Below are 19,138 nucleotides of genomic sequence, written 5' to 3' on the forward strand. Positions count from 1 at the left end.
ATTGTTAAGACACGAAACACAAGTGAGATGTTCAAGAAGATAAAAGGCCTTTCAGAACTGGGGAATATCGACAGCAGAGAAAAAGCTGCAGAAGGATTGAGCAGTACAATGTATACGGGTGAGCCCAAGGAGGAGAAATAGGAGATGCGGTCAGGAAAGAAGGCTGCCAGGCTGGAAGGACTCTGAGGAAGTCATCTGGCATCTGAGTCACTATGAGACCTTAGTAGTGTCAGTTGTAGAGAAGAAGGTGTATGGCATATGAAACTGTCCTAATACTCACCCAACAATCTACATGGTGTCCGTACCAGGATACTGTGTCAGTATTATTCAATATAAAAGTCATCCTCGTAGGCAAAATGCAGTAGAAATAATCATTTAAATGAAAATTTAAGGGACTTGTTTATCTTCACAAAAACCATGATCAAATCCTGATTAAGATATCAACAGTTTTCGAAAAAGGATAATAAACCTTATATGAATTGCCTTTAAAACAGTTCTTGTTCTGAGTTGTCAAAAAATACAAGTTTGCGTTTGAACCCACACTTTTTTCCATCTCTCAGGAAGATTACTTTCTAATCTTATCAACTTGGGTTTTTGGAATCACCAATGTATCTCTGTTATTACTTTTATTCCTCTCTGTAAGCCTCAGCCAGCAGATATTCGGAGAGTAACCGAGATAGAATGATTAAATTTATATGGGATAGACTAAATGACAAACTAAAAATGAAACGCAGGAATAAAAGCAGCCAAAACACTGATGAAATCAAACAGCAGATCATAATGGGGTCTCTTCCTTACCGCCAACCTAGAGAGTAAGATTCTCCTGAAATAATAATGGCAATAAATTACTGGTTTTGTGTTGAAATTGCAGGTAAAGCTTTCAAAAGAGAATGCTCACTATGTAATATTCTAGAGTACAGAAGACAGTTCCTATAAAGAAAATCATCCTCAAACACACTTGGCTTCATCTTGCCCAAGAGAAAGACTACAATGGGTGTTGTTTTTGGTTGCATGGGTCCCCGGACAGCATTGCCTAATGCTCAGACAGATGCTAAGACATAATTAAGCAGAAGTACCAAAACATTTCCCCAGGACAATTTTCTAAACAACTGTAGGATATCAAGGTTGCCCTTCCTCTGACTATCCTAGGCCTCTTACCAGGTACAATCTTGTATTATCTATTTCAGATATGTACAGTGTTGTCCCCCCAAGGGATATGCTCTATAAAGAAAAAGCATCAAGTACTACTTTTGTGTGTCTGTAGAACTTAGCATAGAGTCTTAAGACACTCAATGAATGTTTGGAATATCAAGTTATGTTTGTGGGGTTTGTTTTGTTTTGTTTGTGTTAGGACATGGAAGTATCGCTTTACTATTTTGCACAGAGCAATGCCAGAGTGTATGGGCTCAGCTATAAACCACATAATCCAAATAATGTTATAAGTCTCCCCATGACATTCCTAAGAAATACATTATTGCTTGGGGATTATCCACAGACATATGGGCTTAACAGAGGGCCTTTTGCACCACTCAACAGAGCAGGACATTGCTGGTCAAGTGTGAACACCCTGCTTGTGATCACGAGCCAGCTGCTGGCCACAGAGACTTCATCATCTATCAGTCTGGAAGACTGTGAGGCTAAGCTGCCACCTCACCTAAGGATTCTTTGGCATGGGGGGCCTGGAATTAAAAAAGGAAAAAGGATGCTTTCAGCTGGCCATCCCAGCACTGCATTGTTGCCATGGCTTTCAGAGGACCAAGATAAATTAATGTGAGAAGAAAAGCCACCAGCTCACATAGTGGCAGCAGCATTAGAAATGATCCTTCTGGTGCACTTTTTTCTCTGCTCTCGCATTTGTAGTACTGGATTGCCCCCAGCTGGTATGAGAAGAATTTTCTGTAGGTTTTTTTTCTTTTTCTTCCCCTTTCATTTCTTCAAGGAAGTTATATAGTCTACACAAATGTTTGAAGACAAATGATGTGAAGTAATTCATCCTTACTTTGTTAACTTTAAACTTTTTTTTTGCTTTTTAACCTGAGCAGTTTTAGAAATCTGTCAAAGTCAAATCACCAAAAATTAATAGAGAGGTTTATGATAATGGCTCTCCAGCCACTGTAAGCCTCTAGAGAACTCCACACTGTACTCTCTATGTCTTTTGCACATTTTGACCAGGCAGGAGAGTTTAACAGGCCTTTCTTTTCCTTCCTACCATTAGCTAACCTTGGAGAAGGATGTCATGCTTGGTAAGGTGGAGAGTTGACGACAGAGGGGAAGGCCTTCAATGAGATGGACTGACATGGTGGCTGCAACAATGGGCTCAAGTATAGCAAGGATCATGGAGCTGGCACGGGATCAGGCAGTGTTTCGTTCTGCTGTGCGTGGGCTCACTATGAGTTGGAAATGACTCGAGAGCACCTAACAACAACAACAACAACAACAACAACCATTGGCAAATGTGTACTAAGCACCTACTATAAGCTAGTAGTCACAGATGCTGTTTTGACATTTTCAGAGGAATCTCCAACTTCAGAGAGCTTAACAGCCTGTTCCCCTTGTCTATCTCCCCTCCCTTTTCCCCATTAGGAAGATAGATACAGGACTAAATATTGAAATGATAAATGACCCAGTAGCTAACTCACAGAGAATGGTGGGATCAGCATTGCTGAAGCCCTTCTTTTCCCCTTAGTTACGCACAGTCATAGGACAAGAGCAGATGGTGAATGGTCAACTGGAGGAGCAACTAGATCCCTAGTCTTTAATCGTTTCAGAGTCAGGTACAAAGTCTGAGATTCTGATAGAAGTTAAGGAGGACCCTTTTCCAAGAAAAAGCAGACAAAGGTAAGTACACACAGAGTTTCACATTCAATTTCTGGGAATTCACAAACCTTTGAGACCCATCAATAGACTTCCAGATCTTCAGTACCTCCCTCTTGCCTTATTCTTTTACATCTAACTTCATCTAACAAAAGCCTTTGCCACTGTTGTTGGTGCTGTGTTGTTAAGTGCCATCGAGTCAGCTCCAACTCATAGCGACCCCTTGCACAGCAGAACACAACACTGCCTGGTCCTGTGCCAGCCTCACAATCCTCTCTATTCCTGAGCCTATCATCACGGCCACTGTGTCAGTCTATCTTATTGAGAGCCTTACCCTTTTTTGTTGACCCTCCACTTTACCAAGCATGATATCCTTCTCGAGGGAATGGTCCCTTCTGACAACATGACAAAAGTAGGTGAGATGAAGTCTGGCCATTCTCGCTTCCAAGGAGCATTTTGGCTGCACTGTCCCCAGGACAGATATGATAGTTCTTCTGGCAGTCCATGGTACTTTCAGTATTCTTTGCTAACATAATTCAAAGGCACCAACTCTTCTTCAGTCTTCCTTATTCATTATTCAGCTTTCACATGCATATGAGGCAACTGAAAATACAATGGCTTGAGTTAGGTACACCCTAGACTTCAAAGAGACATCTTTGCTCTTCAGCACTTTAAAGAGGTCTTTTGCAGCAGATTTGCCCAGTGCATTAAGTTGTCTGAATTCTTGACTGCTGATTCCATTGGTGTTGATTGTGGAACCAAGCAACATGAAATCTTTGACAACTTCAATCTTTTCTCCATTTATTGTGATGCTCCGTATTGGTCCATTTGTGGGGATTTCCTTTTTTTTTTTTTTTTATGTTGAGGTGTAATCTATATTGCAGACTGTAGCCTTTAATCTTCATCAATAAGTGCATCAAGTCATCTTCACTTTCAGCAAGCAAAGTTGTGCCGTCTGTATATCACAGGTGGTAAATGCGTCTTCCTCCAACTCTGATGCCACACTTTTCTTCATATAGTCCAGCTTCTCAGGTTATTTGCTCAGCATACAGATTGAATAAGTATGGTGAAAGGATACAACCCTGACACACTCCCTTCCTGATTTTATTGGCCATTGTTAGTGTTCAAAAATGCTGGATTTAACTGAATTACTAACTAGCAACTATGTAAGCACTGTAGAAGGCAAATGGGAATTACTAAATGATGGAAGACATATCCCAAGTCATCCAGGAAGTAAATCAACTTTTAAAAATATCAGATTAGTTGAGGATCAACTTGTTTCATATACTATTTCCTCTTTTCTCCCAGCCTTTGAATCAAGTTTTCATATCTCATCTTCATGGTATCTTTAACCACAGAGCTTATAATCTGAACATTGTACTGAAAACCAGGCTAGAGCATTCATAAGTAATAAGGCAGCAGCTGAATTCCCAAATAGTATCCCCAACCACCCCTCATTCCAGTTGTTCCTAACAGTTAATGAGATACAGGAATCTACAGATCTTTAGAAGAATCAGTGACAGAGAAGAGGGAGGGCTTAGACGAATGAATGGGCTGGGCCTGGCGCACTGTGACTGTCTTCTATCCCTGTGTCTACAATCCGGCACATACATGTTGAGTCATAGCCAGTACACGGGAGTGGGAAAGCAGAGCTCACAATCTCTTGGGACAAGTAGATGCTTCGCTCTGGTAGGAAACTGCCAACGGAATCCATAAAGAAGTCAAAGCCTCTCTCCCGGAAATGCTGCACTTTCCCTAGGGGCCCAAGGATTTGTCACAGATGCAGCTCAGCTCATATTTTGCCTCTTGGGAGCCAAATCCTGAGGCTTTGGAGGCAGGTGGACCCTGACCTGTAATATCCCATCTAATTGTACCATGCAGGCTTCGGTGGAAAGAAATCCCAGCTGAGCCCTGTGGGCAATCAGCCTAAAAGTCCTAAAAATATAGCCCCAAATTACCCTGGATGTCTCATTTCTATCGAATATATTTTATCAGGAACATTCCATTTGGGGCTGTAATTCTGAACTTGTTCCACATTTGTAACAGCCCTGCTGGAAAATCTCTTTTCTAATCACTAGTCTGTGCTTTTGGTGACACCGTCACTTCCCAAGCACTCACAATCTAAAATCACTTTTTATCTCCTCTCTGCCACCAGCTCCCGAGCCTAAAGAAGGTTGTTAACAGTTTAGGTCTCCTGCAGCTCAAAGATTTTCTTTCCTATTTTGTGACTTTGGCAGATTTTTATAAAGTGATTTTGTCTCTCCTCTTTGCCATTTTCCCTTCTCACTCTGTAGGCTGTTTTCTAAAGCTCAGATTGGAGGTACATTAAACAACAGGGCTAATGAGGGAGGAAGGCTGGAAGACTCCTGGGTACCATATATCTATATCCCATTAATTCATCTTTCTCCAATCTTAATAAGCCTACTGATTCTGTACTTTGGGGACAATGTGAGCCCATGAGCTTCAGAAGGTAAACAGGATGATAAATCCTTCAGTGTGACTTTCAGTGGAAAGAGAAGGCTTCCACTAGAGTCCAAATGTGAAACTCAACAACACCTCTCAATGGTGTGCCTACTCCGAACAAACATGATACCCATACAACTACAGATTTGTCATACCTACCACCTGCCAGGTACAACTATTGGAGCCGGCCACATGGTGGACAAAAAGACATTTACTGTCCATATACTTATGGTGCTTATAGTATATCAGAGCAAGGGATAGAAGACAGTCAACAAATCCTTGTGATGATTTTAGAGAGTGATGAGGATCATAAAGCAAGAAGAGTTGGGCCAAGGACAACTTGAGAGGAAGGTGCAAGAAAGCTCTGTGAGGACAAGGTAATCAAGCAAGAAAAAGCCAGAGGAAGGAATGCATCCTAAGACAAACAGTGGCAAATGCAAAGACCTGGAGGCATAAATGTGTGTGGTGAGGTGATGATGTGTAACGAAGACCTCCCATGTGGCATGTGCACAAGGAAGGATGCCAAGAAGCTGGAGAGACAGAAGTAGACAGGGGTCAGACCACGTGGCAACCTGCAGGCCATGGTAAAGGATCTGCATGTCATTCTGCCTGAGTTATAAAGGCATCAGAAGGCTTAAGTAAATGCAGCACATGATGTCATTCTTTTCAAGCACATGTATATAAAATTTCAGAAAAGAGAAAACAAACGTACAGTGAAGGAAAGCAGATCTGACTTTGACTTTGTCTAGGGACAGGGGTACTGACTGCAAAGGGACACAAGGGAATTGTGTAGGGTGATGAAAATGTTCTCTCCTGAGTGTTACATTGGTTACATGGGTATATATATTTGTTTAAACTCATCAAAATACTCTTTAAATGGGTACATTTTACATATGTTTTACCTCAATAATATTGATTTGAAAGAAAGGTCCCATTGGCTACTGTTTAGAGAATGGATTGTCAGGAGGTAAGAGTAGAGATAGGAAGACTAGTTAAGAACCCATTACTGTATAGCAGGTGAGAAGTGATGGTGACATGAGTTAGGATGGTCACAGTGAAAATGGAGAGGTAGGCTGAGATTGCATTTATGGTTTAGAGGTACAGCAATAGTACTTCCTGACAGAGTGGAGGCTTAAGCAGGGAACATCTTACTAAGTACTCTGTGTCCAAGTTGTTTCTAATAATCTATTTATAATGCCACAGTGCCCAGGGAAACCTCATGGTTAATTCTCTCTCCTAGGCAGTTCAACTCCACAGTGCACGCTGGGACAACATGAAGGCACTGGCACAGCCTGTGCGTCTTTGGCTAAATATCCCAATGCCCCAACTAGGGAAAGCTAAACTAGGAAGGTGGCCTGGTTTTTAAAATGTCACTGAATTGTGCCTTGCATAGAGTAGGTATTCAGTAAATAACTGCTACATTTACTTACTGTCATCAGCTCTGTGCACTTACTGTAACAACTGGCTCTTCCCCCCTTAAGTTGCCAGTAATCAGGATGGAAGCTGAGTGGAAGGCTGAATTTTAGACTGCTTCCCTGATGAATAATGACAACTGTGATATCCTCTGCAACTAATAAGGTCAAGCTATGGCTGCTGGCAGCTTCTCGAGTAGGAGGGTGACGCACCTACAGCTGTGCGAGATGAACCTGCAAAGTAACTGTGCAGATCTCGTTGGATGGAAGGAACCAAGCTGCATGTGGAATGTGGACAACATCACAGTCTGAATTGTATGTAACATGTGAACACATGATATATATATATAGCATCTATATGTAAACCAAGTGCTTTTTGATAAAACTAGCATGCTTCCCTTTTAGATTGACATACTTGTCTCATTTTTCTTTGAATTTAAACATAACTTCTTAATTGTTATACAGCACTTACTATTATTTTGCAACCCATCTCTTCCTCCCTTCCTTCTGCATTCACTTAGTATCTATTGTGTGTCAGGCATTGGAACCGGCACCAAAGCTACAGAAGTAATATGTAATCCTACAATGTTTTGTGTATTAACCTAGTCTCACTCACATAGATACCAAACTCCTTGAAGGCAAGAACTATCTTTGATACCTCTCTTGGACCTCATCAGGTGGTCAAATGTATAAAGAAATTCCTGCTGAATCTACTTATTGCCCACAAGAAAGACAACTGAAAGGAAGACATGCTTTATAGAGGTCATCAGCAAATTTTTTTCTTGTAAAAAAGCCGGATAATAAGTATGTTAGGCTTTATAAACCATATGGTCTCTGCCATTGGAGCACATAGTAGTGCATGAATGAGTAGATGTGACTGTTCCAATGACACTTAGAGAAAGTGGACTGATCATAGTTTGCCAACCACTGGTTTGTAGAATGAGATGTAAACGAATAGACTTATCATAAACAGAACCAATAATAGGTCAAGATCAGTGGCTCTCATTCTTTTTTAAGTCATGATCTTCTATAAAAATGTAATTAGATGTCTTCACTGGAAAATGTACCTACACAATTCTGCATTCAGTTCATAAACTCTACCACTGGATTTATTTATGTATCACTAGATCTGTAAAAGGTTACTTATGGGAAAGTAAGGTGGTCGGGGCAGAACCTTACCATATATGGTAACTATCATATTCCCCCTTAGACTACCACTTGAGGTCCTTATCAGAACTTGGCCTGGAACTGAGGATGCTGGGATTAAGTGAGGATCTTGTTGGTGGTCTCTTGGCTCTCTGGCCTTCCTACAGAGCAATGATGAGTCTCCACCACCCTCTGTCCCCACGTTCTTCCCTGCCTCTTTGGTTCAAGCAGCCCCCAAGCAATCTTCATCTGCTTATTCAGCACCCACTCTCCAGCCTTCCACTGCACTGGGGTGTTCTGTTCATTAGAAGACTTACCAGCAAGCAGTGCACAGGGTCCCCCCTTAGATCCGTGTCTGGTGCCTGCAGCAAACGCCAGTCTCTGCCTTTGTTATATGTGATGAAAGTCTTCACTTGGTTGTCAATCTTCTTGTTAGCCAAGAACATTCCCTTTATCCCTGCTACCTGGGAAAAATTGACATGGCTGAAAAATACATCAACTTGAGAAGGGACATATTTGTTTACCTTAAACTAAAACAGAAAACAAAACAGGCTGTCAAATTCAGCTGAGAGTACTTGCCTTGGAGGAAAGTGAGGATGAGGATGGAGAGAGTAAAGGTAATGATTAGATATAATGATTCCCTGGGCTTTGGGATAGAAAGCAAGAAATCAGTGCCTCTGATGCTATTGGGGGGTTGGGGTAATAACACAGGGTTAATAGAGCTTCCTATTTCCTCTAAGGAAGTAGCCTGTAGTTGACACTAGATAAATGATAGTGGTTCCAATTCTGCTGTAGAGTAAATGCTAAATAACCATCCAAAAACCCATTGCCATCATGTTGGTTCCAACTCATAGTGATGGTTTAGGACAGAGCAGAACCACTCCTAACACATTTCCAAGGCTGTAATTTTTATGGAAGCAGACTGCCACATCATTCTCCCAGGAGAAGCTGGTGGATTTGAACTGCTGATCCTTCAGTTAGCAATCAAATCCTTAACTACTTTGCCACCAGGAACTCCTTCATGTAAGATATAACAAACAGTAAACATCTTGATTCAATTACTGTTCCCTTTTTTTCTATAAAAGATAGCTGTATTAAGTCACCAAAGTACACTGAATATAAGGAAAAACCTTTTGAAGAAACAATGGCTTTCCTCAACTATCAGATAACCCCTACTCCATTCCTATAACTCCATTCTCCCCATCAAAATTGTTGTTGTTGTTGTTATGTGCTGTCGAGTCGCCCCCGACTCATAGCGACCCCTCCTTGGGTTTCCGAGGCAGTATCACTATGGAAGTAGACTGCCCAACCTTCCTTCCGAGGAGTGGCTGGTGGGTTTTATTTAGCTTGGAAACAGAACCACCTCCCCTCTTCTGTATGTTAGGAAAGAGGTTATAATTGGTAAGTTGTCAAAAATCATGCAGTAACAAAGCAGTTACTGTGCATTCTATTCTCCAGCTGTTTTAGTGTTTATCAAACACTTCATGAGTATTTGATTCTACTTGGAATGATTATTACTCAGAAAAACTGGGGGGGGGGGGCAGAGTGGACGGGACTGAGATATGGCGAGTACTGCATTCCAGAACTATCTACACAGCATCACACTTAATTCTCATGAGTGCTATGAGCTATAGGTACCATCAGGCTCTTTTGAGGATGAGGAAGTGAAAAGTTAGATTAAGTGGCTCTCTGGAACACCCAAAGCTCGCAAGTATATTTAAATCTCTTTGACTTAATCCAGGTCCTTTACATCACAGCATGACAATTATTAAGCAGAAGAGTGGAGTACTAGCTGCCATCTTGCCAGTCCCTGTCATGGACCAAGCATTGTGTCCAGTAACTAACAACAAATCCATTATGTGGATGAGGACACTGAGGTGAAGACAAAATTTAAGTGATTAAGTTCATAAGAGCGGGGATTCACCATCAAATATGTCTGACTTCTAACATTATTTCAACAAATAGCTCTGGATTTGTCAATTCAAAGGTTGGGTTTTGATCAATAGAATATGCACATGTTGCCTTTGCTCTTGCCACAGTCAGATCTCATTAGTTTGTACCTGCTGATCTGGCATCTGGGAAAATGTAGAGTTGGGCCAGCTTTGTATGCAACTGGAATGGAAAGTTTGTTAAGCAGATAAAGGGTATAAACGCGTTGTTGGGAGGAATACCTTGGACTGCAGAGGAAAATAAGCCACATTCTGGGCAATTAAGAGTAGTCAGAACAGTTTCTGACACATTGTCAATCCTCAACAAAGGTGGAAGGTGTAAACTCCAGGAGCATTCTCCCTCCCAACAACAGTGTGTTAATTACAAATAACACTGAGTTAATTTCTACAGGTGCTCCATAAGAGCTTCTCACCAGGGAATCTCATGCTGGCTTTGCATGTTTGAGAAGCCGCTGCATACTTAAAAACGACTAACCTGCCAGTTGTGTAAAAATTGAATTTCATAAATCAGAATTTTCAAAGTCATACCAGCCTTCCCTCCAACAAGTCTGAGCAAATGAAGCTTCACCATCCCAGAAATGAGAAATGACTCGATCTTAGCCATTCACCCTTCTAAAGGGTTAGCGTAAGTGCAAAAGGAATAAAAATGTTGCCTATTCAAGAAGTTGCATTGCTCGCTTTCCTTCCTGCCCTCTACCTTTTTGGTAAGGGTGTCGAACAGGGTGACACGTGTTTAGTACCTGGTTCATTCGATTTGCTGAAATGGTGCCTTTATTGGCCCCTGACTGCCTGCCATTATCAAATGCCACCTGAGCAGAGCGCTGCGCTTTGTAATTCACCTCTGGCAGCTTGGCCTTCGGGTTTATCTTGAGGAATAAAAACTTGGCAAAGCAGAGGGAATGTGTGACAACAGGGGAGAGAGCTGCAGAGGGCCTGCTTGTTCTCCTCTGGCAGCGGAGGCACTTGAACAATGTGAAAATCCCATCTGAAGTGCTTTCTCTTCCCCTCCCGGTCTACAAAGATGGTCACCCTTGTTCCTTGGCTTTTGCGTCATTCGCCGCTCCTCTTGCTCTGAGCCTGAGAAATCTATCTTTCTGTAGCCTCACCACAATCTCTAGGCAGGAGGTTGTCAAGGGCTCTTTTGGGAGGTCTCACAGATTACCTGGAATGTCTACTGTCTCATTGTAGGACTTCAGATATCAAGGGGGCAGGGTTGGTACCTAAAAATAGATGTGTGTGTACGTCTGTGTGCATATGCATGCACGTACACATATGTGCATGTGTGTATGTGAATTAGTGATTCATTGGTAGAATTCTCTCTCCATGTGGGAGAGCCAGGTTCAATTCCCAGTCAGTGTCCCTCATACGCGCCCACCACCTGCCTGTCAGGGGAGGCCTGCGTGCTGCTGGGATGCTGAACAGGTATTAGCATGACTCTACAAGAGCTATCAAAAACAATGTGAAATGTGCTTCATTGAGGATGAGTGGACATGTTTATGTTGCCAAACAACTTCTCTGTTTCCACTACATGCATATTTGTGGAATGAGTCTGCCCGGGGGATGGGATGGGACCCAGAAAAGGAGTATTCCCTATGGAAGATATGCCTTCATGTACTCACAGAGTTTCCAAGGATAGATATTTTCATGGGAATGGCACACCCCCCTGTTGAGAGGCTGTCTTTCTGCAGGGAAGACTATTACCTTGTCTGTCCTTCAGAATTCTGCATAAAGATGCTCAGAATGCTGAATGTATTAGGAAGACATTTTTGTCTCTTTGCCTCTCAAATGGGGGAGTTCATTACAGGAAGTCTTGAAGGTAATTAACAGCTATTTCTTATTCTCTAACATCATATGGGAGCCCTAGTGATGGAATGGTGAGTTAAGTACTCAGCTGCTAACAGACAGGTCAGTAGTTTGAACCCATGTGCTGCTCTATAGCAGAAAGATGTGGCAATCTGCTTCCATAGACATTTACAGCCTTAGACACCCTATGGGAAAGTTCAACTTTGTTCTAAAAGGCCACTATGAGGCATAATTGACTCAACAGCAGTGAGTTTAGTTTTGGTTTAATATTATAAAAACTAAATATTTTGACTAGACTTTAAAGATGAGTGGTATAGCTCAAACCTCAAGCCCAATCAATACACATCAGCACTCATACTGTGCCCCAGCATGATGATCTCAAAACGCTACCTTCCCTTCCTTTATCTTGCTGTTTTCATATGTATAGGCCTGACACACACACACACTCACTCAGACAACCTCTTCTGTCTATTCATTCCCCAAGGCCCGGGTCAATAAACCTTTTCCAGAAATAAGAATCTCTTTCATCCAAACTTTCTCCAACACTTCTCCGTCCTCCAATTTGTCTCTCATATACATGGCACCTACATCTTGCCTGTCAACAGGAGAGAAAGCTTCTGTAGGGCATCAGTCTTCACAGAAATGTCTCTAGTGCCCCTTACCACAAGTTAATTCATCATGTTTTTCTCTGTGATCTCTCTGAAATTATGGTCTCCTAGTCTAATGATACCGCTTCGGAACCCCAAGGAGGGGTCACTATGATTCGGGTCTGACTTGATGGCACATAACAACAACAACCGTCTAATGATACCACTTCAGAAACCCAAGGAGGGGTCGCTATGAGTCAGGTCTGACATGATGGCACAAAACAACAACAACAACAACAACAGTCTAATGTAAAGGAGCTCTTGTGGCTCAGTGAATCAGGCATTTGACTACTAACCAGAAGGTTGGTGGTTCAAACCCACCAGCTGCTCCATTGAAGGAAGATGGTGAAATCTACTTCTATAAAGATTTATGGACTTAGAAACCCAATGGGGGTCTCTATGAGTCTGAATCAACTCGACAGCAGTGGGTTAGTCTAATGTAACCCTTGAGTTGTCATTCAATCCACCATAGTGCTTCTTTAAAAATAATCATTGTTGTTGCTGTTAGGTGCCGTTGAGTGGGTTCCAACTCAGTGCCCCTAAGTACAACAGAACAAAACACTGCCTGGTCCTGCATCATTCTCACAATTGTTATGTTTGAGCCCATTGTTGCAGCCATAGTGCCAACCCATGTTGTTGAGGGTCTTCCTCTTTTTCGCTGATCCTCTACTTTCCCAACCATGATGCCCTTCCCCAGGGATTGGTCCCTCCTGATAATATGTACATAGTATGTGAGACATAGTGTCACCATCCTCTCTTCTAAGAAGTATTATGATTGTACTTCTTCCAAGACAGATTTGTTCATTCTTCTGGCAATTCATGGTATATTCAAAATTCTTAGCCAACACTATAATTCAAAGGCATAATTCAAAAATTCCTTGTTGGCTTTCTTTATTCCAGCTTTTGTGTGTATATTGAGTGACTGAATATACCATGGCATGGGTTAGGTGCATCTGATCCAAATTAATAATTAAATTAAATTAGTAATAGGTATTGTAAGTATTCTGGTTACGTAGTGCCACTCTGACAGGAATATACTACCAGTGGGATGGCTTGAACAAACAGGAGTTTATTCTCTTACAGTTTGGGAAGCTAGAAGTTTAAGTTCAAAGTGCCAGGCTCTAGGGGTTGTGTGAAAGCCTCTCAACCTTAGGCTTCAGCTCTGCCTCTTGCTCCTGACCCACTGAAGCTAGAGGCATCTCTTCACTCAGGCAGCTACTGGCTGCTGAGGCTAACAAGCCCAAGGTTGACAAATAAATGGCACAGTTCCGATGGTACCAAACCACACGGCAGGCCATTGATTCAAGTCCATTAAAGTCCCAGGATTGGCAGAGCACGGCAGGCTGCTGAACAACCACACGACTACGTGCAGGGTTCAAGCTGCCATAAGCTAGAGACCATTCCCAAAGATGTTTCTTACATACAGGATGCAGACCACATATCCAAAGCAGCTACTCCAATAGATGCCACCATGGAGTTAATTACCAATTTCACTATGGGGAAAAACTATATTCAGCTGCCCATCCACTCACCCAGGCCCAGCCAAAGTGACACACAAATTTAACCACCGCAGCAAGCAGCCACCCAAGGCACAGCATTTGTTATTTATTCACCTGGAACAACAGAGGAAGGAGGAGAGTCAAGAATAGGAGGAGGGTATGGAATGCCTCCTTTGCCATGAGACTAGAAGAAATGAATGGTGCCTGGCTATCATTACTGAGCATTTTGATTAAAGATTCCATAGAAGAATTCCAATAAAAAGAAGGTAAATGCAGAATAGAATTTCACATTCTCATGGACTCCTGACTTTCTGGAGCCTTGGAGGATTTATAAACCCCTGAAACTACTGCCTTGAGATCATCTTTAGATATTAAACCAAAAATATCCCCTGAAATCATATTAAAACCAAACAATAGTTTAGGCTTAATTAGGAAAAAAAAAAAAAGGTCTGCCTTGAGCATTTTGCTCTTTTAAGAAGTATCTATATGGGATCCTACTGACAGCAACTCTAAAGATTAGATAGGAAATTAGGGGGCAGTGAGTTGATGTTAATGAGAGAACTACTTGGAAAAGGAGGGTGAGGATGGTTGTATAACTTGAAAAATGTAATCAGTGCCATTAAATTGAACACGTAGAAACTGTGGAATCTGTATGTTTTTGAGAAGGTAGGGCATGCGAAGAAGAATGCAGCATCAGGATTGAAGGAAGGCTTGCTAACTACCTGCAACCTGCAGATGATATAACCTTACTTGCTAAAGTGAAGAGAACTTGAAACACTTACTGATGAAAGTCAAAGACCATAGTCTTTGGTACCAATTACACCTCAACATAAAGTAAACAGAAATACATCACGATAAATGGAGAAAATATTGAAGTTATTAAGAATTTCATTTTATTTGGATCCATAGCAGTCAAGAAATCAAATAATGTATTCCATTGGGCAAATCTGCTGCAAAAGACCTCTTTAGATTAAAAAGCAAAGATGTCACTTTGAAGACTAAGGTGCATCTGACCCAAGACATAGTATTTTCTACTGTCTCATATGCATGTGAAAGCTGAATAATGACTAAGGAAGACCAAAGAAGAATTGATACTTTTGAATTATGGTGTTGATGAAGAATACTGAATACACTATGGACTTCCAGTAGAATGAACAAATCTGTCTTGGAAGAAGTATAGCCAGAATGTTCCTTAGAGATAAGGATGATGAGACTTTCTCTCACACACGTTGGACATGTGATCAGGAGGTATCAGTCCCTGGAGAAAGACAGCATAACTGGTAAAGTAGATGGTTAGTGAAAAAAAAAGGAAGCTCCTCAGAAAGATGGATTGACAAAGTGGCTGCAAAAAGGAGCTCAAAGATAGCAACGAGTGTGAAAATGGTGCCAGACTGGGCAGTGTTTTGCCCTGTGGTACATACAGCTGCTATGAGTGAGACAACTTGAAGGCTCCTAACAGCAACAACAGGTACTAAGAGTGTGTATTAAAAGGTACAACAACAGTAAAATGACAATTTACTGAGTTTTTAATCAAGTATGAGATTGTATGAAGTGAAGGGCTTCACTGACCACACTGTAAGCAGTAGTCATTCTTATCCTCATTTTACTTAGAGGAAAACTGAGGTTTGGATGAGATCAATCACTTGTCTAAAGTCATACCACCAACAAACCTTAGCTGTGCTTCAAATTAGCCTGCGGCTATACTCTGTGGCTATACTATGTCATAAGACTTCTCTCTCATCATAGAGTATGTGGAGAGAAATATCATACTTAGAGACCACTGCTTTTTATTCATTTTCAGTACATCTATAAATATCCCTTCAATAAATATTCATTGGGCATCTACTATGTATCATGCACTCTTCTAAGCACTGAGGATATTGTACCTAGAATATCTAAACAACTATCTATTCATTCAACCAATGTTTTAGAAGAGTTAGAATTCACTGGGTACTGAGAATTGGGATTTCTCTGGGGATTTAAGGGCAGAACCCCAGACACCTTCTTTGTTTGGTGATGTTACTCTCTGGAGTGCTGGCTCCAGATCCAATCTCACTTACGTTCTACACAGAGGCTGAGAGGTGCCTCGCCCAGAAGTTTTTGCTTACTTCTGACTCTGCTCTTGATGAAATCCTTTCTCCCTCTCTTTCTCTCTAAGACTGGAATTACAAATCTTAAGTGCTAAGATTGAAAAGAATAAAAAAAGCTGAGACAACAACTGTGGCAAGAAAGAGAACATTTCCGTGGCCATGATTTCTTTGGGGCTTTTGGGAGTACAGCTTTTTTCCTTGTAAAGAGGGGGTCCTAGCCAGAAGACACACCCTCAGCAGCACTCAGGGAGTGCTTCTATAATCAAGGAATCCATTTGCCAAAAAATGTCTAAGTGTCCTTTTCCTCCCTGTTGCCTGATCAGGCAGCATCTCCTCCCAGGGAGAGAGCAGCCTTAAATAACTGGACGATACTTTCTATATCCTGTAGTAAATGTGTCCAGGGTAGGTGAGTATCTTTCTTCTCTACATCCTTGTGATAGTTGGAGTTGTGTGTCAACTTGGCTGAACCAGAATTCTGTGTGGTTTGAGCTGTTGTGGTGTGGTTGTTCCCATGATGGAATCAGATGACTATATTCTGAGTGGCCAATCTGTTGAAGGGGAGTTTCCCTAGGGGTGTGGCCTGCTTCCAGTATATCCAAGGACATCCTTGGAAAAGGGACATTCTTCTGTGGATCGGGATTCTGTTGTGCTTCCTACAACTGTCCGTGAGTGAACAGTGCACCATTTGGCTTGGAGATCTTGGATTCGTCATTCGTTGGAGTCAACAGCCAGTGTACTGCCTGCCAGCCTCGAACTCCTCAGCCCCTGCGGTTGCAAGAGCCAGGAAAAGCCTCCAGCTTGATGTTTGATCCAGGAACTTTGGACTTGTCAGCTTCTATAGTGTATGAGCCATTTTCCTAAGATAAATTTCTCTCTCTCTTTCTCTCTCTCTATATAAGCTTTACTGTTTTTTGTTTCTCTAGAGAACCCAGTCTAACACAATCCTACTCCAAGCTGTTAGGGGCAATTTTTCCCCCAAGAATTCCTGGTGTAAGCTCCAATGCCATTTCTGTTTAGCTTTCTCTTTTAAAGAGAGGATACTCTGTGTGCAGGGGACTCTATGTGTGTGACAGAGCATGCACTGGTCACTGGTTACACTTTTTGTGATGTTCTTTGCAGCTTCACTCATGTACACACATATACTGTGCATCTTGAATTTGTCAGCCAACTGGTTTCACTCGCAACACAACCCTTTCCATTCAGATAGGGTAAACTGTCATTGTCTATTATGCCTAAGTGCTCTTCACCATCATTAATTAATATTCTCTTCCCAGAGGAGGGGAGATATTGTCCAAAACTGTCATACCCCCTTCTCATCATCCATGCCATGCAAACACACTAGGAATCATGCATCTCAGACACACTTGTCACATCCCTTTTGTTTTGGCCACCATCAGGCAGGCAGATGTCCTCTGTTACCCATTCCTCATGATGCCATTGGAGCTCTGGTGCTATTTAGAAATGACAAGGTTTAGGACATCTATTTCTGGGCTCCTCTTACCCAAACACACCCACTAGACAATACTGAGAGCCACCCATAGAAACTGCCTGAATTAATGTCTAACTGTGGGCTCTGGGCATGGTTCAGAAAGTAGTGGGGGGGAGGAACGTGCAGAGCAATCAGCTGCTGGTTCTGTCCACAGTGGATTTCCCCCAGATCATTTGCTTCTTTCAGTCTGGTTTCTTCTTCTGTTAGGCAACTCTACCACTATTTATCATCCATGTCAGTGTCTTTCAATTTTTGAGCCATTACTTAGCTTTAATCAAACACAAGTGGCAATACTGTTCTTTTTGGAGAGACAAGATACTTCGTAGTTGAGAGTTTGCATGCTTTATGATCTGAATCCTAACTCTGCCACTTATTAGCTTTGTAATCTTAGAAAAGTGACTGCACTCTCTCTGTCTCCATTTACTTAGGTTTGAAAGGGGACTGATTATAGTTCCTATGCCATGAAGTTAATATAAAGATTGAATGAGGTAATTATACAAAGGTCTTTCCATGGTGCCTAACATATAATGGCACCCCAATGTGCTTGGTGTGGTTGTTGGTGCCATCGAGTCAGGTGCGACTCACAGTGACCCTACGTACAACAGAACAAAGTACCAAGTGGTCCTGGGCCATCCTCATAATCATTGTTATGCTTGAGCCCACTGCTGCAGCCATTGTGCCAATCCATCTTATTGAGGGTCTTCCTCTTTCTCACTGATGCTCTACTTGACCAATCATGGACATGGTACCCAACATGTAAGCTATTATTATTATGAAATTTCATCAACAAAAAGAATTTTCTAGCATCTTCGTTCTATAGCCAGTTTTACTAGTTCTCATCTTTTAACTCTTTTGAAAAGGGTCCACATTGAATGACCAGCTTATACCAAGGGAAAATTTCAATAACTAAACCACATGAGGTCTCCAAGACTTTGCCCCCTAATACTTCCCTATCCCATTACATACAACTCTGGGTTCTAGCACGGAGACTACAGCATTTCTAGTGTGTGTATGGAAACAAAATGACATTAACAAGAACTGGGCTTCCGTCTGCATTTCCCAGAAAGACTCATCAACAATACAGATCCCCAATACAGAGCCATCTGTAAGCACATGTGTACAGCTTGTCTCTGCTGAAAAAGCTTAAAGAACGCATAATACAGGAACAACAGGTAACTCATGCAGCAGCATACAAAGAATGCCATCCTTCTCGGTTACCCTTGAATCTGAGCAGAGGTGCACTCCACTTTTCCTATCTCAGTCATCCCCACCTCATATGTTCCTCATCTCTGCTCCTTATTAATTCATTTATGGATTTTCTTAGTTTTCATTTATCTCTAAGTACTCATCATTCATTGCAATTCCACTGGGAAATTCATGCTGGATGGCTCTCAGCTTCCTGCTACTCAGAACAATCAGATTTAAGGGAATATTTGTGCCAGGTTCCGTGTTAGCCAATATTCTTTCTATCTAGGTAATCAGCAGATATGGCACTGCCGGTCTGATCACATCAATTTCAATTCAAGTTGCTATGAACTGTCAGGCTAATAAAACAAAGATTCCTCTTCCCGGGCCCCAGGATGCAGAACACCTTTAAATGATGCAGCCACACCACTGCTCAAAGTGATGATAATAGGAGCCAGCAGTTTCCCTACAGATAGTCAACTGCAAGAGAGAGACAAAGAGGAAGCACAAGGATTGTTGTTGTTGTTGTTGTTAACTGCCATCGAGTCGTTTCCGACTCATAGCGACCCCATGCACAGCAGAACGAAACACTGCCCGATCCCGCGCCAGCCCCACAATTCCTGCTATACTTGAGCCCATCA

At 41.9% G+C, this 19,138-nt stretch overlaps 1 protein-coding gene across 1 annotated transcript in view; it reads right to left on the reverse strand.

The window, feature by feature from the left end:
• Positions 1–19,138, reverse strand: part of SORCS1 (sortilin related VPS10 domain containing receptor 1) — a 682,844-nt gene that overhangs the window by 115,358 nt on the left and 548,348 nt on the right. The window contains exon 10 of the mRNA XM_007941533.2: positions 8,153–8,299. Within this exon, the coding sequence (XP_007939724.1) occupies positions 8,153–8,299 (147 nt within the window). The remainder of the gene's footprint in view (positions 1–8,152; positions 8,300–19,138) is intronic.

This window comes from Orycteropus afer, unplaced genomic scaffold, assembly GCF_000298275.1.
Source record: "Orycteropus afer afer isolate SDZICR_OR568_19922 unplaced genomic scaffold, OryAfe1.0 scaffold00082, whole genome shotgun sequence".
Lineage (NCBI taxonomy): Eukaryota > Metazoa > Chordata > Mammalia > Tubulidentata > Orycteropodidae > Orycteropus > Orycteropus afer.